We start from the raw sequence: 27,056 nt of genomic DNA, 5'->3' as shown, positions 1-27,056 counted from the left end.
AATTTATTAGTGCTTCTTTTGAGGTGCAATAGATGAAATTATGAAGCGTATCATTAAAGCATTTGTGCTTACCCAGATTCTTTCAGAAAATCTGCACTGGGCACTGCGAGCAAGTGGATAGCCTTAGGGTGTAATCCCATTAACTGCTTGTAGAGTGGCAAAGTAATTATGGTAATCCCCATTGCCTGTGTTGGAGCTTTTATGAGACCACCTGCAGGTCATTCCTTCTGACCTAAAAAGACCCATTTTAAGCATTGTGTTGTAAAACATTAGATGACTGTACTGAACAGCAGCATTAGGGGCTAATGAATAAATACGCTTTCTTATTGATGGTATATAATTAAGAAATGGTATTTCCTAATTTTTAGCAGGTTTTCTGCAATATCAGTTAGCAGACTTAAAAGATAACAGATTGATTTCAGTGCAGCTATATATTTTTTTAATCCATTGCTATGCATAAATCATGAAGAATGTATATATGCCCACACTGCATGTTTAGTATACTTGTGAATTGCTGATGGCTTAATAATAGTATGTGTAAAAACAGTGGTGTAATTACTCCCCCCTCTTTGTTACAAGCAATGAATTTAATTCTCTTCTCATTTACACTTGTGTAACTAAACTGCCTTATGAGGAATTTCTTTGGAATTACATTGCTGGAATGACAGGAGAGTCAAATGGAGCATTTGTAAGTTGAAGAGAATCAGTTCTTCACATTTATCATGCTCTGTTTCATTTTGGTTACTGAACCTGTAACTCAAGTTGCAAGAAGTTTTGCTCTGGCATAAGACTTTTTTCAAAACATTTTTGCTTTTAAGTCGAGATGTTTGCACAGTAGAGTGGGTTAGAACTCTGTACAACATTCATTCCACTTCACTGTAGACAAAGTTTCACTAAATAGGAACTTACTCTAAGTAGATTCCAATTATGTGTGGAAAGATCTTTAGGCTTTGTAGTGCTCATGTGGCACTGGAGACAAGGTACCAGAACTCTTGAAAAGAACAGAAGGGCTGCTAGTTTCAGGTGCTGCGAATCAAACCTACAATCACAAAGGAATAGGAATGAGATCTTGAAAATGAAAGACATGTAAGAAACTGCCAGGTGTTCTTACTCTCTTCTTTTTTTTGGTCTTCTTTTTTCACCTGAGTGAGCATGTTACAGCAAGGTTTCAGCAGTATGGAGGGGGAAAATTGCAATTAAAGAGCTATTTGTTCTGTTATTAAATAATAGTAAACATGAGTATTGTCTAGTTAATGAGAAAAAGCTTGTCAGTGAACAATTAGTCCAGCCTTAAAGTGGAGAGAGGAAAGTTTTAGTTGAAAACTTGTTTGTGGTAACTTACATACCTTTTAGAGGATGGTGTAATAAAGTATTGATTGTTCTATTTAAATAAATCCTGAAGGGGAGGTTTTCAATTTACCTGAGTGTTTGTTCCAATAAGAAAGGCTGAAAAGACAAGTGCCTTGTCATTGTATGTGCTCAAATGGCACGATATCCTCATCTAAGTTTGTCAGAGAATTGGATTGAAATGTCACTTTATCTAATGGGAGGCATGAAATTGGCCTTGTCAGATAACCCACTTATTCTAAAAAACATCAGCTCATATCTAATAGATGACATAAAAGTAATCAAACATTGAGCAAAAGGAAAATAGTCAGGTGGAATTGATTAAATGTGTTTGGTGGAGTAAATTAGAGTTCTGCATACAGTCCCTAGGTTGAAGTTTTCTAAGAGCGGGCAGATCCAACGCAGATTAGATTTAGGAGAACAGAATGAGCCTGTCAAGCAGACATCAGATTATTACAGAGTTCAGACTGCTTATTGAGTTCAAACAAGGTAAACCTAGGTGTCAAATTGGTTAAAAGGAGTTTGGCTAGGTTTTTAAGCAAGGGCATAGAAAGGTAGCCATCTGTAATGCTGGCAGCTTAAATGTCTGAATTTTCCAAATGGAAATTTTTTTTAACACTGGGAACAGAACCAAACCTCTTCAAGACCTCTAGAGCAAGGAATTTGTTCTGGAGGACAAAGCCATTTTGACATCAAGACATAGTAAGAAAATATCAATAATTACTTATCTGTGGTATCAACTGTTCTCATACATTAAATATACACAGATACTTGGCATCTTCATGCTGGATCCATCACTCTCTGTACCCTTTTTTTTACCAGCAGTGGTGGCATTAGAACGTATTTTTATTGCTGCCTAACAATTCCTATAATGGAGTCCAGTTTCATGTGCTTATTTTGTAGCAAACTGACTGGAGACTTGTATTTTTCAGTGTGGGAGTGTGCCTCAGCCTGGAGGTGTTGAGAAAACCTCCAACAAGAAAAGCTGATAGAGTTCATCCATCTTAGTGAACTTGCCATAGGAAAGTGCTGTAGGCTCTGGACTTTGAAGCAGTAATATTTTTTCAAGAGGGTACTAGTTATGTCAAAAATGTGATATTTCTCTTCCTGTGAAAATCTGTTCTCAAATATAGTTAGTTAACAAACTACTAAATAAAACCCAGCAAGACCCTGGGACTCCTTTGAGTTCATGTTTCCAATTCCCCTGAAATTCTAAATACAGTGTACGGAATTTAATTGCAAGGAGGATTCTGAGCTCCTCTGGGGCAGTGCTGGATCCAGGCACAGGATCAAGACCTATGAGCTTACCATTTGTGTGCTTTTAGTATACAGTCCTCATCCTTGTACTTTGAGAGTAAAATGGTGATAGATTAACAATGTGGATAGTGAGGAGTGCAAGAACAGGAAGCTTGCATACCCAGATGAGGTTGTTCATGCTGGGACAGAAAGGAAAGGCAAACTGGGCGGTGTTTTGAAATGAGAGGGGGAAGGTAGGTGAAAATGGGGACTACACAAGTGCTAAAAGCTGGGGAGAAAGATATGGGGGTGCTGGTTGACATCTGGCTGAACCTGAGCTGGCATGTGGTGACCAAGGAAGTGACCAAGAACCTGAGCTGGCATGTGGTGACCAAGAAGGCCAGTGGCGCCCTGGCCTGGATCTGGCCAGCAGGACCAGGGCAGTGATTGTCCCCCCTGTACTTGGCACTGGTGAGGCTGGCTACACCTTGAGTGCTGTGTCTCATTCTGCTCCCCTTACTACAGGAAAGACACTGAGGTGCTGGAGTGAGTCCAGAGAAGGGCAAGGAGCTGGTGAAGAGTCTGGAGAGTGGGTCAGGAGCAGCTGATGGGGCTGGGGATATTTGGCCTGGAGAAAAGGTGGCTCAGAAGGGACCTCATTGCTCTCTACAGCTGCCTGACAGGAGGTCATAGCCAGGTGGGGGTCAGCCTCTTCTCCCAGCAACAGGGGAAAGGACAAGAGCTCATAGACTCCAGCATTGCCAGGGAGATATGGGGTGGACATCAGGAAGAATATTTTTTTCTTGGTTAAGCATTGGAATGGGCTGCCCAGGGAGGGAGTGGGGTCCGCATCCCTGAAAACATTGACTTAGTGCCATGGTTTGGTTGGCATCTTGGTGTTTGGTCAAAGATTGAATTTCATTATCTTGGAGGTATTTTCCAACATGATTCTATGATTTTGTAGAGGGGAAGAAAGAGGGGAGGGTAAACATATCCACATTCATGCATTTGCAAAAAGTGAGGAAGTAGATTTTGTCATTTTTCAAGATAGTGCTTCTGAGCCACAGAGAAGAAATGTCTATTTTTGTCTTCTTTAACTCACTTAAATCTTAGAGATTTATATTACCTCCAGTGGCATCTCAGTGTGATGCCTTTGCCCTCCCAATTAAAATTTGAAAATAACTGCAAGGTAAAAGATGTTAAGATGTTGTAGAAAATGTTTGGAAAATCTGTGTAATTTAAGAACAAAGTAGTTTAAATGGAGTTGCAGTTTCAAGTGTGTTTTCAATTTATAAAAAGTGCATAAGACTAAATAGTTTACATTCATGTATGTCTACATTTGTTTTTATTATCTGTGTGAGAGAAGGGGCTGCTCTTTATGATAAAGTCTGTCTTTTTCTCATATTTAATATAAGTGACCCATTTATGTAGAGTTACTTGAGAGCACCTGCTTAAAGCTTTCACCTGGAGACCTCTGGCTTTGTAAGGTAGCCACTATTCTCTTTCCTTAAGGTATTGTGCCCATTGTCATTTGTCAGAGAATTCAAGAGGAGGTTTGAAGTCTTAAAAGGCATAAAATTTGAAATATGGATCCACTTTTTTTTTTCAGTTAATATTCTATTTTAGAAACCTATGTTCAAAATATTCACAGTACTGAAAAAATTTGGCCATTTGCTTCAGGAGGAGATCTGCAAGGAAGAACTCCTCTTCAAGATAAGTCATTGTACTAAATAGCTACTGCTACAAACTTGTTTCTGCTGTCAGTTGAACATCCTTCCTTGAACATACACAGCCCTGAAATATCAAGTCTATTGTACTGTTTTGTAAAGGTATTAATTTGCATGAAATTTTATTGAGACTACCCCAGGGGCTGCCAGTAAAACTGCTTTTAGTGAAGGACAGTAGTGCTGCAGTGTGGTACCTACCTGATTCAAACTCCTCAGCATCTTAAAAATATTAAATCATTCTGTCAAAAGAAAAAATAAATTAATAAAACAGAAGAATACATTTCAGACTTCACTCTTAAAATCAGTTCATTATATTTGTATATACAATGTTTGTATTAGAGGATCTGCTTTAATTGACTCTCATGTTTTTAACCAGTCACTTAATATGAGCATCATATGTGTAATGAAGGGTTGATTTTAGGTACTCTCAATCTCTGGTAAGAAGGTAACTTTTGGTCTTAAACCATGTTAATAGTATAAAATTGCAGGCTTTGCTGAAATAGTGTAACTTGAATTAACCTTTTCATTGTGGTCCCAGAGAATTGAAAAACATGCCCTGAGGTATATAAAGACAATAAAATACTATCTGTTTCAAGTACTTGTAATATTTGGAATGAATTGGTGTAACCACTAACCTTAGTGACCTAACTCCTGAGTTTGCATTTTGAATAGCACTTCAACAGCCTTTAGTAGCATTTGAAACTTGAAAGTAATTAACTGTTCTTTCAGCATGGCTAACTAAAGGCCTTAGGATGCTTTATAAAAGTTCCATTTCACGTCTTGGTTCACAAAACAGCCTAGTGATTTAAATTGATGCTAAATCATTTTGAGTCAAGTCAGAACTGTTTCCAGACATACTATCACTGTATGGAGCCATAGTTTACATACTTCAGGAAGAATAGTTTCAATAAAACTGCAGTATGTTTCTAACTCAACAATGACATCAGTTTGCCATATATTGCTATTGACATAAAACAATGTTTTCACTGCTGATTTGAAAATCTAAACAATATTCTTTATATCCTGGAATCTGCCACAATATTTTTATTTTTATGTCAATTCCAATTAGTAATGCTTAATAGATATCTTTGAAGATGTTCTCGTTTGTTGCCCTTTGTATTCTGTTCTTCATGATAGTAATCACTTAGTTTTTATAAGATGAAAACACACAGTGAATGATGCCTGTGTTTGCTGGTTTGTAGTGTTTTATTTCATCAATTGCTAACAGATTGCACAGATAGAAGCTTGCATACAAGTGTACCTTGCTAATTAGAAACACCATCTATCTGAGACACAGCTAATCTTCAGTGCACTGAGTGTTCTGAGTTAGTCTTTCTATAAATGAAAAAAGGTAGAATACTGTAGGATAATTACATATTTGTTAAAATAGCAATTCTGCTGTTTCTCAGGAAATATTCAGGAAATACTGAATGCTTCCCAGAGATCCTTTCTCCCTTTTGCTTCATTCTTTTATTTTCTTTGCTTTAATTGTGACTTTGAAGAGCATGACAAAATGATGAAATAGATAAATTCAACTTCTTGTCTGTTTGACTACCTGTATCTCAACACAGAGGGAAATGGTTAGCATAAGAGGCTCAATCTGAATCTAAAGCTTAGGGAAGACAGATGTCCTTTCTTCATTGCATATTCTGTGTAGTCTTAAGAAGGTGGCAGTGTTTGCTGATAGATATGTTAAGAATGGAAAAGAATATTGGATCAAATAGTGCCTTATTACAGTGGCTTGATTTCATTCTACTTGAATATATTTAACCAACAAGAAGGTGAATTTTTTGCAGATATGATGCATGAAATAGCGGAATAATTTAACCAGTAGGGTAAAAAATTATTTGTTATTTACCTTTAAAAAAGATGATGTCTGCAAATTATTTCTGCAGTCTAATTTAAAATAAGATGTCCATCAAATATTAAATTAAAGTGGGTTTAAAACTTTGGTCGGGTTTGAAATATTCAGAATCCAAATTATCAGGATATCACATGAATGCTTGCTCTGTGATGCAGAATACCATTTCTGTATGGCAGTTAGTGAAAATAGCCATTACATGAAGTAGAAACAGACCTCAAGTAAAAACTCAAGAAATCCTCCAATAGCTTTCATTTAGAAGATCCTTGATTATAACCAAAGTATAAAATTGAAAAATTACTGTACTTACTCTGCTTACACAGAAGTCTGAAAATATGAAGGCTGAGTAGTTAGGTATATGGAAAATAATTCATAAAAAATTCATTTTGTTTCTCTGCAGAAATTCCTATTCTCGTTATGTGTAAGGATAGGCTACAACATGAATGGTATCTTGAAAATACTAGTTTTGAGTAGGGTTAATATTAATATCAAGAAAAAACTGTATTTGTATGAGAATACCTGAGAATCTTTCTTTTTAAATTGGGAGTTGCCATGGAATGTCGAGTGAATAGAATTCCATTTGCACCTGATTTGGAGTTATGAGGTTTAAACCAAAAGCTACAGGTTAAAATCTCCAACTGCATAAGCAAAAGAATCTGAATATTGCATTTTAATGAAAATAAGTCAGTCTGTAGAGGTGATTTCTTCATATCCATGTTTTTATGCTGTCTTCAGCTCTAATGTAGTACATTGCTTATTTGAATGTTTTAGAAGTAGAAAAAATTGAAGTGTAATCATGGCTTGTTATCATACCTCACTGTTTTTCAGAGCCACCAGTTCCCATTGCTCCACCTCAGCTGTCCTCAGTTGGTGCAACTTACCTCTGGATACAGCTGAATGCCAATTCCATCAATGGGGATGGACCCATTATTCAAAGAGAAGTTGAGTATCGAACTTCGAGTGGAAGCTGGTATGACATACAACCTGTGGACTCCACAAGCTATAAGATTGGGCACCTGGATCCTGATACAGAATATGAAATCAGTGTGTTACTTACAAGACCAGGTGAAGGAGGAACAGGATCTCCTGGCCCAGCTCTCAAAACAAGAACAAAATGTGCTGGTGAGTACTTCAAAGTGACAGGAAAGATGTAAACATGTTTCTAGGGCTGAAGACATAAGTTAATTCACTGGCAGTTTTTACTGTCTTAAACCAGCAGGTTGCAGGAATTAAGACTGAATGGTTTTAAGTATAACATATTGGCATTTTCCAGCTACAGTGACCTTGAAAGCAACCTTCCATGCCCCTGTAGACTGCAGATGAAATAATGACTGTGCGTGCTTTTATTTTTTTTTTTCCGATGTCAGTTGTATCAAACTTGTAGATAAAGTGGAAAGAGATCCTGGGTAACAGCAAAAGCATTCACTGTTGAGTCCCAATTAGCAGATGAGGTTTAGCAAAGGACTGCTTTCTTGAGTGACTGACAGCATGTCTCTTTCCTGAATGAGATAGTGCAATTTCTGGTGCGTTGTAGCAATCTTGGCTACTGTTTTGGATGTTATAATTAATAGAGCTGACCTCTGATTGTAATAGCATACAAAGTTCACCTATTTTATAGAAGCAATTGTAGAATAATTTTCAGTGAGACTGGCAGTGATATTAGTTTGGGATTTAGCTGCTCAGAAAATAATAGAGGATACTGTGACCTGGATTTTCTTCAGTCATTACTATTTTCCCCCAATATTTTGAATCATCTCTTTGCTGCTGTAAAGCTGGTGGAAGATAGGCAGGAGCGTAGCTAGAGAAAATGGGAGTAACAAGTGGTATTAGCTCATTGTTCCTAGTCTTTTAAGGAATTACTTAGTCTTACTTGCCTTTTTAACACAAAAAATTGTGTACTTCAACAGAAATACTGTTTCCATTGCATATACTTTTTTTAAAGTCACCTGGCCACCTATCAGTGAGTAAATGTCATTTCAGTTGAATTGAATCGGTGTGATGTCAAACACAAAATGAAATATAGTTGCTGTCAGAATCGCACATTTATGTTCGGAAGATGCAAACTTATACGAGTACTAAATATTTGATGTTATTTTTGATACTTTTTCTTCCTCTCATAACTGGAAAGAAGTATCTAATGTAAAGAAAGCAATGCAGCTAAATTATAGTAATAGTTAAGAATTTTGTATTTATAAGATTTTCTCTACTAAGCTAAGCTAACTTCAGCTTAGTCAAAAGTGGAGCATACAAATGAAGTATAGCTTCCTTCAGGAGGGTTTCTGGGTCACTATGCCCTTCATAATAATTTAAATGTATGTCTAGACAAGGTAAGTAGATATTTAATACACAATTATTTCAGTTATTTTAGCACTAAACAGTTTTTCTAATAGTTTTTTCATCTGCTTGTATGATCAGGTAATGCTGTGTTTGCTGCTGTATGATTCTGTCCTGTAGGATTGTGTTGTGTTACCAACCTTGGATTAGTCACAGATCCAAAATGCAGTGCCAAACAGGCTGCTGTGAAGGAAATTTAACTCCACCTCAGCCAGACTTAGGAGAGAGTGATATCCACAATTTTAGTTATATTTAAGAATATCATATGCTTTGTTTTCTCAGTGGTACATACTGTTGAGTATTAAAACAGGTATTCAGTTTCATAAACCATTGTATACTGGAAGTGTTTTATTACCTGGTAGTGTCTTGTAATACATCAGAATTATTTGTGTTTTCATTAAGCTAAACAGTAACCTTCTTAAATTAGAAGCAGAAAGTTAAATGAGTGAAAAATGTAAATTGAATGATGATATTGAATCTGTCTCTACAAATTGGCTTTTTTTATAGCAGAAGACCCTGCTTTGAAGGTGTAGTGGTTATTGGTTAACTGTTAGCAAGTGACATGCTAATAACTGGCCCAAGGGTTTAAAAAGAGATGCTGATAAACTAATGACGGTATAATTAAGCTGGGTAGGAGTAAAATAATGCCAGTCTCCAAAGCATACCATAGAATTAATAAAACAGGAGTCTTTAAGAGAAGAATCATTGCACCTTTTTAATTACTGTGATAATTGCATGCTGCTTGCCTGTTCCCTAGAGGAAGATAGTGAACCGCTTGGAGACTTGAAGCAGTATGCTAGGCATTCAATAATCTTAATAGTTCTCCAAAGCATTTGAAATACGTTTTCATTTTAGCAAAATGAGATTTCAGAGGCTTGTAATAGACAAGTCTTATCTATAACTTTATGAAATAAAAGCATCTATAATTAGAATGCAAAGAAAAAAAATCTCTCCAGACTTGGTTGCATCACACTTAATGGAGCAGTTGCCACTTCAGAAAGTGCTTTGTTTCCTTTTGATGAAATACAATGTAAGTGCTCTTTCAGTGTAATTCTCAGAAAGCCAGAGAATTACATTGAGGTCTGGATTAGATTTAACCTAGAATGTGAACAGGTTTGAAGGAGTTTAATGGATTTTGGCCATGGTAAACCACATTTGAGTCAGACTCAGAAAGAAGGGGTTTTCTCATTTAAAGGTATGAAGTGGAGGCCTTACCAGATTGTCTGGAATTTAAACCACCTGTTCCTATGCTGAAATCTCCCTCTCCCCACAGCCATCTCATATGGTGTTGTGAACCTAGAATACAGAATGCCAGGGATGGGGCATCCACAACTTCTCTGGGCAACCAGTTCCAACTGCCTCACCACCCTCATAGTAAAGAATTTCTTCCTAATATCTGATGTAAACCTACTTCCAGTTTGAAGCTCTTCCCCTTGTCCTATCACTATTGTTCCTGATGAGACCCAGTCTGACCCAAAACCAGTGGAACTGTCCATAGTAAAACTAAAGTTGATATGTTGAAGAATTAGTAAAACAGACTGTGTTACATAGTTTCTTCTTAGCCATATCAGTATTTCTGTGGGTAGATTTATTAATTTCAGGGCTTTCCAGCATGCTTTGTCTTTGACATTCATTGCATGATACAAATCTTGATCTGGTCTGTGTCTCTGCATTCTGGTGGTGAAACAGTGCCCCACTTAAAACACACTTGAATAATGCAGAACTGCTAAATGAGCTCCTGCAAATTTATTTTTTTTTCTTTGCTATGACTCCACTATTAGGAGACTTTATTTCTAATTTATGTTGTTCCTTGAATCTGCTGGTGAACAGATACATCTTAAAGACAGCTACCTTAGGAAGAAAAGTTAAAATAAAATCCTCCCTCCTGCTAAAGGAGGGGATTGTTAAGGCTCCCTAGGAAAAGTTGTTTTCTTTTTCTCATAATTTTTTTTTTCACTGTGACATTTGGCATAATTTCTGAAAATTAGCATATTTTCCTTTACTGAACCAGAAAACTCTATTGTAACTTAGGAAAATTGAAAAATAAATAAAAGAATCTTCTTACGAATTATCTCCAAACTGTGGAGTTTTTTTAACAGTCAGATCTCTACTTCTTTGTGCTAAGACACAATTACTGCCCTGGAGTATTTGCAAAAACAATCACTGTCAATTTAACCATTAATTTTCATACAATGAAGTAACAGGAATGTTTTAATTAACATAGTTGATTTTGCTGTCTCTTCTATCCCATCACCTGAGCTTGTCAGGAGGAAAGCTGTTACTCCCAGTACAACTGAGCTCTTTAAACACTGCTGCAGGTCTGTTTTGAAATGTCTGGTACTCCTAGAAGGCTTGTTACAAACTGGAAGAACAGAGCAGAGGAACTCTTTAAATCCCCTCTCTTGAAAATGAATAATCTTTGTTTTTCTCAGTTTGCTCATTGTTTTGCATTCAGCTGGTTATTCTTCCAAGGTGTCAAAATTATTTCACCTGTTCTGTGCTGCCCACTGGCATCCACTGGCATTGTGAAAAAAAATCTGTGTGTCAGAATACACTGATGGAATGAGTATCCTCTTCCCTCTGATCAATTCAGATCTGCATCAAGTTGCACAAGGCAGAAGTTCTCTGGGCAGATGGCACAGGCCAGGAACTCTCTGAACCCTGTATTGAAATTCAGTGTGCTCAGGTATGCTGGGCAGTACTCACCACTTTTGTCCTGCCCTATGACATGGAGCACTGTCCAGGTCTTCAGGATGGACAGTCTGTATCTTCTTGTGTACAACATTCAGAATAATAAGTCAGTTTTTTTTTTGGTTTTCCCTGTTTTCCACCTTTCTTTTGTTATTCTCTTGTTAGTCTCTCCCTTTGTCAGTGTCCATGTCCTAGCCTTTCTTGAAACTCAGTGGTGCTTACTGCTGATTTCCATGCCCTTCACTGTTAGGAAAGATGAGTTCCTTCCTAAGAACTTCTCTAGGTTGAAATGGCAGCTGCCTTTCTCTGTCCTTCAAGACTGCAGTCTCTTTACCTTTTTGTCTCAAGAAAAGAGGAAGGATCTTAGTGTCACGGGGAATTAAGTTATTCCTTCTCATTGCTATACCATGGGGAGCTGCCTGTGAAGAGATTCAGGATTTTTTCAGACATATAACGAAGTCTTAACAGTGCTTAGTTTTGTGATCATAGGAAAATGTCAACTTGAAGCCATACTGCAGGTTTTTTCCCACGTCTCTTTCTCTTAGCAATTTTCTTCAGAAGTTTTAACCAAGGTTTTTGCCGCGGTGTTGTATTAGAGCTCGACCTCAGGTCAGAGACATCTGAACCCTGAGGAGTAGGGTGCAGATGTTGCACCATTTTATTTTCCATGGAAAAGTTCCATGATATTTCTAAAGTCTCCATTCCTGACCTGAAACTGTAATAAACTTTAGTAGAAAGTTGCATTGATTTATCAGAACTAGAAGTCCACAGAGAACTTACATTTTATTTTTGTTTTTATTATGAAAGTAAGATCCTACTGTATTGTCCTTTTTTCTAAAGCCTTTGTTCTACAAACTGTCTCATATGAGGTCTCTTTCTTCTAAGGGTAAAAGCTAGTTTTGGATTTTCTGCACTGTAGCAGGTGATTTTTCAGCTTTCAGAGGTGCAGGAGGTAAACTGAAAGATTTTAATAAAATTCCAAGAAAATACTATGTAGTGAGATATATGTCCATCTGTCTGTATCACTGGTCACTTAATTCTGATAGGGAAACAAAACAGAAATGCATCTTCAGAAAACACAAATGGTTTTCAGCACTGACTAATGTATTAAAGCTCTTCTTTGACAGCCACTTGTCTGGAAACAAGGCGCCCAAGGTGCTACTCACTGAGATGACTTCTCTGATGCTGTTTAACAGAACAGCTTCCATTGTGTTATCAAGAATCTTGGGGTGGAAAAAACCCAGATAATCCAAATTCCTCCCATACACAAATCTCTTTAAATCCAGTTCTATTCCTCTTTGTCTTACAGTCTAGAATTTCCCCTTTGGAGTCCTTTAAGTTCCTGGGGAAAAAAAAAAAAGGAAAAAACACCAAACAAAAAACTACAGTCTGGATAGTCTCACCATAAACCCTGGGAAGATGATGGAACAGCCATACTTGGAAACCATTTTTACTAACATAAGGGACAAAAACATGATCAGGAGTGGTCAGCATAGATTCACAGAGGGGAAGTCATATTCCTAAACTCTGCTTTAATACTCAGATCATGATCTTCACTGTATTCCTGTCCTCACCTGAAGCTGTATAAACAGTGAGGTGAAGTGTGATGGAAAGACCTAAACACAGACAAAAGTTGAAGTTACACTGACTGCGTTGTTCTGGATGCTTCTCTACATTTGTTGTTGCCAGTGAAAACAGAACCTTTTGTTTTAGGAAATAAACACCATGAGAGTATCTGCCCCTTCATCTCAAATGGGTCTTTCCTTTGCAGGGGAAATCAAAGGTTGGTTCTCCATTCAGTGAATTTTCAGCCCATGAACACAAAAACTTCTAATACTGGCAACCAAGAGAACTGGATTTATATAGAAATTACTAATACCTGCACTTTTGTGTCTCCATTGGTCCCTAAATAAATAGGTTTTGGTTATATAAAGGATCCAGAGATCTCACTTGGGAAACAGAACATTTTAACTCCCCACCAAATGAAGGGGAGGGGAAAAAAAGAGGACAGGAAAACTGCTGCAAGTATGTAGGTCTGTTGGCTCTTTCTGACACGTGTGCTCTGAAATATGAGAGGAATATAGACACAGTCTAGTATAGGTAGGACACAGAGCATGAAACCTTACTGTCCGATCAGTTTGTTTTGAGAAGTTGCACATTAGAATAAGGAGAAACATTTGGGGTTTTTTCCTGACAGTTACAGCTGGTTTAATATACAGCTGGAAACAGAGGAATAATAATTGCCATGCCTTGGTTGTGTGAAAAGCAGTGGTGTCTTATAAATGGTGACTTATTTTTTCACTTTAACAGATTCCCATTTCAAAACATTTGCAGAGGAAGAAATTAACCTGCTCTTTGAGACAAATGAACCTTCACTAACTTAGAGCAAACCTGAGGGGCAAAATTATTAATTTCACATCTTCCAGGTGGAGGCAATGTGAATAAAACATAATGGCCCTTAAGGAAAAGTAGATAATATGACTTCTCCTGTGACATATCTTCATCTCCAGTCTTTGCTGCAGTATCTTATTAGTTACAAGGATATGCTCAAAAACACTCAAACAATTATTGTACCCAACTTCAATTCAGGAAGAACTGCTTGTTACAGTGTGATAAAAACCCTGCAAGCTGAGAATGTACTGGTTATAAATAAAAGACTGCCATGTGGGCATCTTTAATGAAAGTGGTAAATAATAAATAATTGTAAATACTTGTAAAAAACCACCATGTTTACAGAGTGTTCCTTAGTATTACTCTGTTCTGAACAAATGAAATACAAGCTGTTTCATAGATGCTTTGGATCTCTCTTCTCAGAAGTGTATTATTACTGCAGATTTAAATTAATGCATTGGTACTCTGTTATTAAAAACAATTAAAAATAGCAGGAATGGACATTCTCTGTATTTCCAGTGAAATTTCATGGGTGCGTTGAAATTTATCCTTACCAACTTTATGCTGAGCACTTTCTCTCCTCTTTTGAGGCCTATTTTTACATCAGCTGTTCCAGTTCTCACATAGAGTTACACCATATTGTCTTCCACTCATAGGCCAACTTCATTTTTAATTATGTTAATCCTTTGGCAAAAGCTTTGGCAAATGAAACAGGAAAGTATGGCTTTTCCTCTGACTTGGTCTTTAACAGAACCAAAGCAAAATCTTTTATACATTTGAAGTGACTAGTGTATATTTACTTCCGTTTGTCTAAAAGAATAACTGACTGTGTGTGCCAAAGAGTGTGTATGTGTATATACAGACACATGCATATATCCCCATCTCTTTTTCCCTCATATACATATGAATGTATCAACCCTATGGCCAAAGAGAATTTAGGCTCTAAAGGGCGGTTTTCTTGCTTAAAAAAAAAGTTTATATATAGTTGCATGAACTTCTAAGCCGAGTCTAAAATCTCTTCTTGTTTTAGGCATCAGGAAAATACGATGTACCATAGACATCTATGTGGTACTAAACATCACCACCTTGTGAAAGTAATCCCACTTTCCCTTATGACAGACCTGCATGGCAGGAGGGAGCACCCAATTAACAACAAATCTTTTGTCAAATGGAGTATTTGATCTTAGACTTCTGTTTGTTTACCCTGAGCCTCCTGAACCGGGGGCACTAGTTTGGCTCTCTCATCTTCTGGAATTAAATTCTAGCAGTACTGTATCAAATCAGTTTAAATTTTAAGCGAGTTATTTGGATGAAATTTGCCAGTGGTTTTAAAGGGTGTTGAAAGATGGAAATGGATGAACAGACAGGCATGCTCCTTGGTTTTAGTATTTTAAGGCTCACTCTTTTGTTTGAGACTGTTAGACCATGTGCTGTCTTGCCCAGTAGCTTTAGCCAGCTTTAAAAGCACATAACTGCACAATTCTATTGACGTATCTATGAAGCATGAAACATCCAGGAATGTAGTTTGAGGTTTTTTTCCAAATTAATAAAAAAGCATAATTGTCGAAGGTTTTTAGAAAGAATGGTATATTAATTTTACCTCACTTCAAAGGAGAATGAACAACTACACTACTCAGGTGCTTCTGGGTTTTTTCAGTGCTTGGGAGGCACTTTGGCTTTGAAAACCTGTTTGTTTTGAACTGTAGAGTCGTTTACAGAATTCAGTCCAACCTCCTAAAGGTTCCCAGGAAGAAAAACCTGGTGCTAAGTTCTGGCTTTTCTGGTAATATCTTTTTCTGTAAAGTTCAATTACAACTTTATAACCTAGACTGTAGGCTATGTGTCAAGTTTGAGACCTGAAATCTGGGCAGATCCTGATGAAAAGATATCCTGATTTTGGAGGAAAAAAATACTCTGTCTTCAGAGTACTAGACTGTTGCAGTGCTGTAAGTAGATAATTCTGTCCTACAATCCAAGGAGCTCTCATGGTGAGCATGCGTGCATGACATTTCTGTTTACAACAAAAACAAAGTTGAGACAGTTCACAGAGCACTAGACCTCAGCTTCTATAGCTGTAAAAAAAGAGGGGGGTTTTATGATGATCCATCTAATTGCTGTAATTGCTGTTGAGTGTGTTGTTTAGGAAGAGAGGGGCATACCCATGGAGCTGGGATTCTTCCAGACTCTTATTAAGAGGCCAGAAAAATGTGAGGAAAGATGCTGTGTATTCTTTTTTTTTTCCTACTCTGTGTCTACATGGCTGAGTGAATTCTGGCCCAGGAAAAAAAACATTTTACATTTTACTCAGCAAGGAAGTACTAACTTAAATCTTAAAGAAGAAGAAAAAAATAAAATTGGGAAAGGCTTTGCTTAGCATTATCACGAGGTACTGAGTTAAAAGACAAATAGTGGAGACTAAAATCAAATTTCCAGTAAAGTTTATGACTTACGGCTCTTGCATTTCAGTATGCCCAACCATCTCAAATACTTTCAACAACTTCGTTTTCAAATTTATACTTTTGATGTCTGCATTTAGGTATCTTTTAATTTATACCATGATTTGAGCACACTTGTTGTTATTTAAAATATATTAACAACTATCTCTGCATTTAGTTCATGCTTACTCATTCCATTAAATTTGATCCACTTCCTGGAAGGAGAAAGAAGGGCTTTCTTTTGGGAAAGGGAGAGTTCAGTTTCATTTGTTAGTTCATTAGTTGGTACTTTTGAAAAGCACTCTGAAGGTATTTTGGTGCCAAAGTTTTGCAGTAGAAAATCACGCTAATAGTGGACTGTTATCTTTTAGAATTATCGTATAGAAAATGCATGTAAAGCAAAAAGGTAATAAGTGTTTACTCTTGACATGCAGAAGTGCCTTTTCATTTCTAAAAATTTATGTTCTTTGGGAACAAAAATCAAATTGTCTGTCAGTTGCTCTTTGTTTTGACTATTTCTGCAGATGTTTTGTTGGCAATTAGCTTAAAAAAATTTGAAAAACTTTTCTTAATTACTGCTGCATAGTGTTGAATTTGAGAGGATGAACCAATGTGTAACTGGCATGTTTGGCCAAGTAAATGAAAAAAATAACTTTTAATGACCTGAGCATAATTATGGGTGACTTTGGAATGATGACTGGCAAAAGTTGTACTATAATTAAATTTCCATTATAAATGTTTCAGTTTTTTGTCTGACATGTGAGGCTAGATTGTCAAGAGTATTCATTTATAAGAGGAAAAATTAGAGAGCTATAATTTATAATTCAGGGTAATCAATGAAAGCATTTCTTTTGTCAAAAAACCTTTCACTGAAAAACAGCATTGTATTGTTAGTTGTTTTAAAAAGAAACTAAAAATCCTTTTGTTACTTTTTTCACTTACTGTAAAAGGAGATGAAAAATTCTGGTGGTTGAATCATGCTGTAATTCACAGTAATATTATGCAGATAGGGCTTCTCAGACTGTTTCTCTTTATTAACCTTTACTTTGTGTAAGTCTATATCTAAGGCTGTTTATGAAGAAATATGATGGTTTAAAGGCCATCTTAGCAAGATCCTGTTTGGTCTTGAACAGAGTTGTTTCTGATAGAAGTGACAGTGTATTCTCATTTTCAAGCTGTCCAGTTATTGAGATGGACCCTTTACTTTCTAGTACTGGAGTCTCAAAGAAAATAAATAAATACATACATTATAAGGCTACTCCATTCATTCCTACATAATCTTTCAAAGGGAGCACCAGCAAAGATTAGTATTTAAAAAGTTTGGGTACCAGATTTTTGCAGGCAAGAGCAGATCTCAGAATCACTGTCATTTAACAATTAGATATGTCATTCTTCTTCCATACACTCATTTAGTCTCTGTATTTACGGTACTGTTTTATGTGCTTCAGTTATCACTGTTAATTAGGCACAGGTCTAATTGCACTCTGATTCCTCTTGATATACTATCTGTTTGTTCTTTAAGTGAAATGTATATGCCATTCATCTCAAAATATGGTTGGACTCTTGACTGAGTAAAAATTACTTTATCTTACCTATGAGACTGTTGAAACAATGAACTATTATTGCTCTGATAACATCACAGAACAGTTTGCCATGGATCTTCCAAAACTAATTTATTTCATTCTGGGTTACAGTGACACAATCTCTGCTAAGCAGTTAGTTTACAATTTGGTACTGAGTTCCTAAAACAAGTGCCTTGAAAATAGTTTATTTTCATAACAATAATTTTCAGAGACTGTCTACTAAAATTCAAAGTGGTTGTTTACTGCTGTGTGTACTACCACTTTACTGTAAATCTCTCCAGTTACAGATCATTGCTTATGAAAGCAGTCAGTGTTAAAATCTTAAAAATCTGTTATGAAAATACTTTTCTGCTTTTATTTTTATGCTCTGCAGTAGTTGCTTCCTGGTTGCTACTGCAAGCTGCTGAGACCTGTTTGTATGTCTTCTTTCTTTTCATGCAAACAACGAGTTTTAATCTTCACAAAATGATTTATGCACCTATTGTTCAAATATACGATTTGCAATTAGATAACATCTTAGAGGTTTATTCTGCATTTGGAGCTTTACAGATGCACAATGTTGCAATGGATCAGATAAGAGGTTTTTTCTTTAAAATGTTTTGAGCTGTCTTCTGTTATTGAGAAGTTTAAAGTGGCATGGCCTTAGATGTCTTCTGTAACAATTGTAATCTAATCGCAGTTGATTTGACAAGTTGAATTGCTGAAATGGCAGGGCAAGAGTGTTCTGCCTTTTCCATGTCTTAACGATGCACAAAGAAGAAAAAAGTAACATTCAGAGAATTCTATAAATACAAGTAAATCCTAGACACATCTAAACATTTAATTATTTCTTCATAGCAGCTAGCTTATTATGAGCAACTGATGGGAGCAAATCTTTATGAAGTCCTTAGATTGTATATAAATAATGACTTATTTTTCAGATTTACAACACATGCACCTAGGTTTATTTTTGTCAGCACAAGTAACCAATTCCTTTTTTTTTTTTTTTCCCTCCACAAGATTATTTCTTGCCCTGAAGGGATGGTGGAACTATTAAACGATGATGGAAAGACACATAACAATGGATAAGTTAATTTAAAACTCATTTTAAGCAAAGGCTGAACTATGTTTGCTAAAAGTTTCCATCATGATAAAAGAGGAAGAGTAGCCATTTCAGAATAAGCTGCTAATTGGCAGTGTTGCAAAAACAGTTGGTAAGGGACTGGTGATAAAATGTTTGTGACAGCTGTGTGCACTGGTGTCTCTAGGCATATACTTGCTTTTGCTATTTCTCATGCAAAACATTAAATACAAGGTTAGCAAATGACTTCAGAAGTTACTTAGTTGCTTTTACATGCCTGTCTAAAAGGAAATGCATTGAGTTAAGTTTAAAGTAGTAGTATTGACTATCTGATATTTTTCAGTATGAAATATTAAAGAATATATCCTATTCAGATACTGTTTTAAAAGAAACTGACAGTGACTTCATTTGTCTTGGCTGGTACAAAATTGTCCAGGTATTCAAATCACACTTTTGCATTGCTATAAAAGAGGAACAGGGTACATGATGTAGAAAACAAAAAAAAAAAATTGCCTGTTTTCAATTTTAAGTTTCCACAAGTACAAAAATTACTGGTTTTGTGTTTGGGATGGGGAAAAAAAGGCTTCAGTGGTGTTGCAGTGATACTAGATATTAACATTACAAATGGAATCACTTTTTCCAGTAAAAAACAGAAGGTGAGATGTGCAGCAACTCAAGAATGCACTGGAATGAAACAACCTGCAGGAACATACAGAAGGTGTCATGGGTCAATAGCCTTTACCTGTTCACAGATCAAAACTTGTAGAAACCTGGCATGCATTACAGATCCTAGTTCTTCATACAGAGAAACAAAAGGCAAAAAAAGTGGCTTTCTGGGCTGGGTAGGGGAGCAGAAGTGAATGTGCAATCTCTCTATTTTTGAGGAGGGGAGAGGAGTAAGCATATTTCAGATAGAAGCATTCTAGATGAGGTTCAGGAGACCTTGAGTCCTTTCCTTTTGTAAAAGTTTTTGTTTGGTTGAAGCTCATTAATCCAGTCCAACCTGGGGCTGCATTTTTTGCTGATTTCCAGCATTTTTATTTGCTTATATCAGTCCTCATTCTCATTACATTCCTGTTTTATTCGTTATGCTTAGCTCCAGTTTTTGGGTAGCATTTTTTGTGTAAGCCACATGACAAAATAGGTCATGTAAGCATAATCCTGAAAAGCACAGTTGATAAAGCAATAATTGAAATAACACTAGATTTTGGTTCTCACTGCTTATGATCTATTGCTGAAAAAAAATTTCTGAGGCAAGTCTATGGAATTTATCAGGTGTAATCATGGAAACAAAGAAATGTTTGTTTTTAAGGTACTAATAAGCAATCTTATTATGCTGTATAATTGTATTTCCATCATGCTATTATTTCAGGTCATTTTATTTTGGCAAAATTAAATATCAGCCAGTAAAACTAGACTTAATTTTGCTTCCTATGATCAAACTTGAAAAGATTTTGTCAATATTTTCATAATAAACTTTCTGTTGATTTTGCCCTGTAGTTGCTATGAGTAATCTAAGGAAATGCTGTGGTTCCTTGCACAGCTTAGTGCCTATGGAAACAATAAATACTACTCCTGTAAACTTATTTTCTAATATTCAGCAGAAATATAAATTTCCAACTAAGAGCTGCCTCCAGCTTTTACATAGGCTATCAGGAATGGTGGTTGTGCTACTGAGTTTGTATCTTTGGTAACTTGTAGTCAGCATGGAGGGAGAGATGCTGTAAAAGGTTGATTGAAAGCAGAAGCCAAAGTGGTTTTGCTTATCTTCTAAAGGACTCCTTTATTTATTTCCTATTTTAAATTTGTCTTTTAAATTTTGATCTGTTTCTACTGAAAGTAAAATGCTTCTAGAGAGACTAACCTACTGCATCTTTGTTAGTACCCACAAGTCTCTTTAGGGATAAAGAGAAAGCATTTTAGGATGAAGGTAAGATCAGTTGCTCCTATCAAATATGTAAAAAGACCTGCCTGGGCTGTTGAACAGTTATAGTCCTAATACCTATTGATGAAGGACAAAAATCAGTTGCTTTCCTAAAATAAGATCTAGTTTAAACCCTCTCTTTTAGGACATTGTTGATTAAGTTCTGCAATATAATGCAAGATGGTGCTTTGACTTTCTGAATCTGAGCAGGATGTGTTCTTATTCTAAACAGAGAAGACAAGTGTCTCCTTAATCTTCCAAACTGTATCTATTAATTTTAGATGGGCCATTGCCAAGTTAAAGTATAACATAGTGACTCGGCTCAATTTCAGTAGCTTTTTCAAGGATGATACTATTTGTTCCGTCAGTGGAGATAGAAGTTGCCCAAAGATCTAATATAAACAAGAGAATTTCCATACCAGATAAAAAGACCAAATTCTGAAGTCAACTGCCATGGATTTTATGCAGCTGATTTGAAATACTGTGAGAGGTGCCAAGGAATTGTGCTGCTTAAGAATAAGCTCACAACAGTACAGTGTTACCAGCAGAGTTTCATGTTCTAGAGGAAAATAAAAATAATTCTCCCATTTTGTCAGAAGGATTGGATTTGTTTGCATTCTATTTTTATTCTTAATGGAAGAGGAGAGGTTTTCTGGAGGGTCTTTTTTCATCAGATTTCAGATAGTAACAGAATTATCGAGGTTGAAAAAGAATGTCTTGTTAATTCATCAGCCTAGCACCACATAGTTGCCCCTCAAGTGCCACAGCCACATGCTTCTCAAATGCTTCCAGAAATGGTGGTTCCACCACCTCCCTGGGCAACATATTCCAATGCCTCTTTCAGAGGCAGAATTTTTTTTTTTTCTAGTATCTAGTCTAAGCAATTGAGGGCCATTACCTCTCATCTTTTCACTTGAGACATGGCAGAAGAGAGGAATCTCCACCTCACTACACCCTCCGATAGTTGTACAGAGCAATAAGGTCACCCCTCAGCTTCCTTCTTCTCCACACTAAACACCTCCAGCTCCTTCAGCTATTCCTCATAAGCCTTGTGCTCCAGACCTTTTGCCACCCCAGTTGCCCTTCTCTGGACATGCTCCAGCACCTTAATACCTTTCTTGCAGGGAGGGACCCGAAACTGAACACAGGATTCCAGGTGTGGCCTCACCGGTGCTGAGTACAGGGGGACAATCACTGCCCTGGTCCTGCTGGCTTCACTATTCCTGAGATGGTGTCAAATGCTTTATGGAAATCTAGGTAGACAGGACTCATAAGCATGTCATTTTTGTCATAAAAGCAAACAGGTTGGTGAAGAAGACCTGCCTTTTCTAACCCCATGCTGGCTGGGCCCAGTTCTGTACTTGTCCTGGGGTGTGTGTGGTGGCACTCTGGATGTTCTGATCTGCCAATGTCAGGCTGGGAGGCCTGTACTCTGACCCTGCTTGTAGATGGGCTTTTTCTAATTTCCAGTTAGCAATGTGAAAAAGACTAAATTATAAGCCCAAAAATATATGTAATATGTTGCTGTAGGTGAATCAGTATAGGGTGTATAGATTACCTATATATCCCCTTTCTTTTTTTTCTTACTTGTTTTTTTTTTTTTTTCATGAACTATAGCATAGTTTTCATGTATAGGACGTTTGTTCAAAATACAGATTATTCTTATCTGTGCTATCTGCTTTTTCAGTTTATTTCACTTCTTGTGACAGCTTCTTTTGTCTAGACTCTATCTTTTACTTTTCTTCCTCTGCTTCATATTTTGCTTCTGGTTTACAAAACTCCTTCATTAAAAGTGTAGCATTTAGAACCAAATTACACTTCAGTCCCACTGAAATAAATATGCATACCCGTAAAAATGTGGTAAATTTTATGCTATTCCATTTTATTCTGTTTGGTGTGGTAAGACTGGATGGAGTGAAAATATAAAAGTTATCTTGTTTGATGATACAGGCTGTAGGTTTGCTTTACTGTTAGTATCCAGTCCACCAGAAATGGAAATGCAAGAAATAAAACAACTAAGAGATTATGATCTAATGGACAGTATTTTTTTTCTTTCCCCCCCCCCAACTTTATATAGGTTAAAAAAAAAAAATTGCTGATACATATGAGATTTTAAGTTTTTCAAAATACTACAAATTATTAGAAGAATCTTTTAAAAATACGGGCCATTGATGCATTATTTAAGATTAGAATTGTAGCACTTTGTTTGTAAAATGATTAAACTTTGTTTTCTTTTGCAATGCTTTCAGAAAGAGATGTGGATTGTCACAGGATAGAAGAGGTTTGGCCATAGCAATTACCACAAAAATGCTCTCAGCCTTGGACACCTGACAGTTGAGCTAGATTTTATGACTCTGTTCTGATCCTTTCCATTTCTTCTTAGTTCTGCTTTTGGGGCTAGAAACTTCCCTGAAACTTTGGCTAAGTGTCTCTTTCCGTTGTGACCTATTGTCTTTGGCCAGCCAAGGTCTGCTGCAGTCTCCAAAGGGATTGTCAATAAGAGAGAAGAAGCTCTTTTCTGTCCTGTGGAGGAATTATATTTGGCATAGGCACTCTTCAGGTGCTTCAAGCAGAACTGCCCTGTGAAACAGATCAGAGAAATCCCAAAGGGAATAATGTCAAAAGAATGAAAGAAATGTGAATGTCCTGCATCATCTGGTTAATCTTCCTTGTAAAATAAAGAGCTGCTTCAGAGCTGAATTTGATCCAAGAAACTCTTGACAGTTTCTTTGATGCTTTTTCAAACCAGAAGGGATATTTTTTAACTTAAAGTTTTAGCATTGAAAGGATGTCTATCATTGATACATATGTGCCATTTGGTTTCTCTATGATCCTAGGAATTAGTAAAGCATTTTTGAAACTTGTGGTGATGAACCTTTTTCTTTAGTTGGGTTACACTTTTATCAAGTCATCAATCTCATCTTCACTGGAGCACTGACTCCTCCAGGGATTCAGATAAACACCAAAAGAGACAGAGCTGCTCTTTCAGAAATTAGATTTAGAAAAATGAAAGCTGCATTTCTGCACAGTTTTCTAGAGATACATCATGTTTTGGATTATTCAGAGTTAATGATTTTTTCCCCACAGAGACAGTGAACCTGCTCAAAAAGTGCTAACTTCAGCATGAAACCATTCCTGGATGCAAAGGAGTAGCTGGGATCCAGTTAGTAATATTCTAGTTGACACAAACCTTTGTGACCCTGTGTACAAGGAGGGGCCGCTAGCAGACAGCATCATTCTGGACATCAGAACTCACTCAGAAAAGAAATAAGCTTAGGAATTTGGACATCTGTCAAAAAGATGGCACAGCCTTCGTATCTTAGAATAGGAGAGTGTTAAATTGTTGAGGAAAGTCCCTAGAAATGAGAAGATTTAGGAAATAGTTCTTGGACTTGTTTCAGTGAGTATTTTTGCAGAAAAACATAAGGAGGAGTATTGGCTTCCCAAAGGGCTGGATTCCAGCCCCAGCACATATGCTTTTCCATAATTTTTTCTCCAGTTTCATGGTTTCCCTAGAAATGTAGAGCTGAAAATTATCAGGCAGATTACCAAACATCCAAGTAGATTTAGCCATAGATTTTTTTTCCCATTAGAGAGACAAAAGCTAAGGTATTTGCTTGGAGGCTGCCTGCTTTTTCACAGACCAGTTTCATTCAGTCTCACTGCTTTGCTTTTGAAAGTCAAATTTTGAGAGAACTGAGAGGTATTCAGAGAAAGCTATTCTTGGTGCCTAGTCTTTTAAGAAAGAATCATGAAATCAGTATTTTAAAAGGGGATGAAAAGAGATTTACAGTCTCTATAAATCCTATTACCATGCAGATATATAGTGAATTTTTTATATGTCATGGATTGAAATATCTTTAGGAAATATAAAAGTGATACCTTATTCTTTCTTGGAAAAAGCCAATTTATTCAGCCACTTTCTATAGAACCAGAGTATGCTATAATAAGTAGCAGGATCATCATCAGGTAGGAACAGCACTTGCAGATCTTAAATGTCATGGATTATACCTTAAATGTTGACTTGTGTAGAGATCTGCTGTCAAGATACAGTTATACAGAATATAGCTATTGCTTGGGAAAGTGTTATTAGCAAAAGGAAAGAAAAAGGAGGAAATATGTAATGATCCTTTCAACAGTCTGCAAGACATAGTATTTCATATTGCAAAATCATCTTTCTTTTCCATGGCTGCAAACAGCAAATAAAAAAAATGGGCAGAGCAAAGCAGATGGAAAAAGTGTTTTCATTTTCTTTATGAACTGACTTAAATCTCAAGGAAGGTTGGCATATGAAAATGGCAGTTTCAACTACAAAATTTCCTGAAATATTTCATCTTAAGTATATTCTAACCACAAGAGTATTTTCCACATCTTGGACTGATACTACTGTATTGGTACTAAACTTCTCTGAAGTCTGTTCATTAAGACGGAGGGAACATATGATTAAATTCAGATGTTAGTATGTTTTCCCGGATGGCTAGTCTGTGGTTTGTAGAGCTGCAAATGTTTCTCTCCTCATAAAAGAAGCAATTCCTTAACTTTAATGATACCTATAGTTAAGTGTGGTTCCAAAACACATAGCAGAAATGATGTAGAAACTAATTACACCACCTGATTTTCACCGTAATAACTCATGTAAAAGAAATCTATGGTGAGGTTATGGGTCTTAGTCATCTAGTATTTTTCGTGCTTTTATTCTGATTTATTTTGATTTTGTTTCATTGTGCTTGATTCATTTATCTGTATAGTGTTTTCATTTTAACCATGAGGTTAAAGAAAAAAAAAAGAAAAACAGCAACAGAAAAATCCATACTGTGTGGTCTTCTCCTGGCTTTTTCATGGTTTTATGGGTTAGTGCTGAGCTGACTGCTAGACTGAAGACAGAATTACGGATCTTGGAGCCTTGTCTTTTCCACAGCAGCTTTGCTATTGCCAGAGTAATTACCATCTCTGTAACTGTGAGAAGTCTCAGGCCCTGATCTTCAGAGGATTTCAGAGCTGCCTGGTCCTGAATGCAGATAGTGTTAACAAACATCTCTTGCATAAAATTGCAGGCAGAGGGGTCATTTCACTAGTGCTTTCCTTTTAGTGGATATTTCCCCCAGAAATGGCTTGCAACCTCATGCAGTCTTTCATTTCAAAATCACTCCTGGAGACAGAGTGGAGGCTAAAGCTCCTTGTTTGTACTTTCATTGTGTTGATAAATAAGATATCTTTAAACGTGGGTAAAACACTGTTAAGTGAGTACTTTTTTTTTTTGTTTTTTTTCCCCTGTACTTCATTTGTAGACCTCCATAAAAATTTTAACAGCTGTGCCATTGCTGCATACAGCACCCTGGATAATGCATATGAGGTTGTTGACTAGAGGTCTATTCAGTTACCTGCTGAGGTATATAACAGAAATAATTGATAGAACCCCAGAAGTTTCCACTAAGAAATGCTGATCCTGGTGATTTTTAGAAGGGTTTATGCTAAACTGTGTCATCTAGACTGAATTGGGTAGTGATGCTTTGGGACTTAAAAATGTTGTTAATCCACATGGTTTTTTACTCTGGTTACTTTGGATACATTTTCTAGCAGATGGTTCAAACCCATGCTAAATTCTGCATGAAAAGGAAGCTGTCCTCGTCCATCTCCATACTTTGAACTTTTTTCTAGAATGCAAGAGTCCTGTGACTGTTTTGTCAGTGAAATCTCAGTTCAGAACAATGGGGGTTAAGGGCATTTGCTGATTCAAGACTAATGGGAGAGAGAGTAAATGTAATTTTCTAGGAGTAGAGGGGATAGATGAGATTTCTGTTAAGCTGAATTCCGTCTGCTAAGTGTTGCTAAGAGAAGAATGCCTCTGGGTGTGAGCAGGGCTAAAACTCTGCTTTGCCTTGTTACTATGTCTGCAGGTAGAAAATGGTGTGGGTTTCGGAAGAGCCACATCACAGTCCTGTATTGCACTCTCAACATAACACCTCAGGAGAAGTGTAGGAGGGCTCAGAGCTCAGATGGGCCTCCTGACAACTCTTGCCCAGCAAAGGGAAATCCAGCAGTGCCCACAGGAGCATGAAACAGTAGAACAGGGCTTTTCATCAGATGGCCTTAGTTTCAAGACAGTGATCAGATCAGACATTTGCAGTAAAGGCGATAAAAATGTTGAGCAGTATTTACCCTATTTACTCTAAACCATTTATATTAGTAAACATATTGTACATAAAATAGTTAAACGTAAAAAATTTCTTCAGGTGAACATTGTAAGAGTTTTCTGAATTTCACATAAACATTACATGCCATAATTGCTGCTCATAATTGATACTGATTGTTCACCACACAAACAAAAAATGTGCCATATGGTAAAGCTTGATTGATAAGCAAGAAACATTCAGATATAACGTTGTGAAAGTTTTTGGTTCTCCATGCAGTTTTTGGTCCATACCATAACAGAGGTTACATTGGGTATAGAATAAGGTACTGCCATT

The 27,056-nt window shown here is 36.6% G+C and overlaps 1 protein-coding gene across 6 annotated transcripts in view; it reads left to right on the top strand.

Annotated features, from left to right (window-relative positions):
* Positions 1 to 27,056, top strand: part of PTPRM (protein tyrosine phosphatase receptor type M) — a 441,308-nt gene that overhangs the window by 166,792 nt on the left and 247,460 nt on the right. For all 6 annotated transcript variants that reach the window (XM_066561791.1, XM_066561798.1, XM_066561783.1 and 3 more), the window contains exon 7: positions 7,000 to 7,293. In XM_066561791.1, coding sequence (XP_066417888.1) covers positions 7,000 to 7,293 — 294 coding nt within the window. The remainder of the gene's footprint in view (positions 1 to 6,999; positions 7,294 to 27,056) is intronic.

The sequence above is a fragment of the Molothrus aeneus genome, chromosome 1 (genome assembly GCF_037042795.1).
Source record: "Molothrus aeneus isolate 106 chromosome 1, BPBGC_Maene_1.0, whole genome shotgun sequence".
NCBI lineage: Eukaryota > Metazoa > Chordata > Aves > Passeriformes > Icteridae > Molothrus > Molothrus aeneus.
This window is presented reverse-complemented; position numbering and strand designations above follow the sequence as displayed.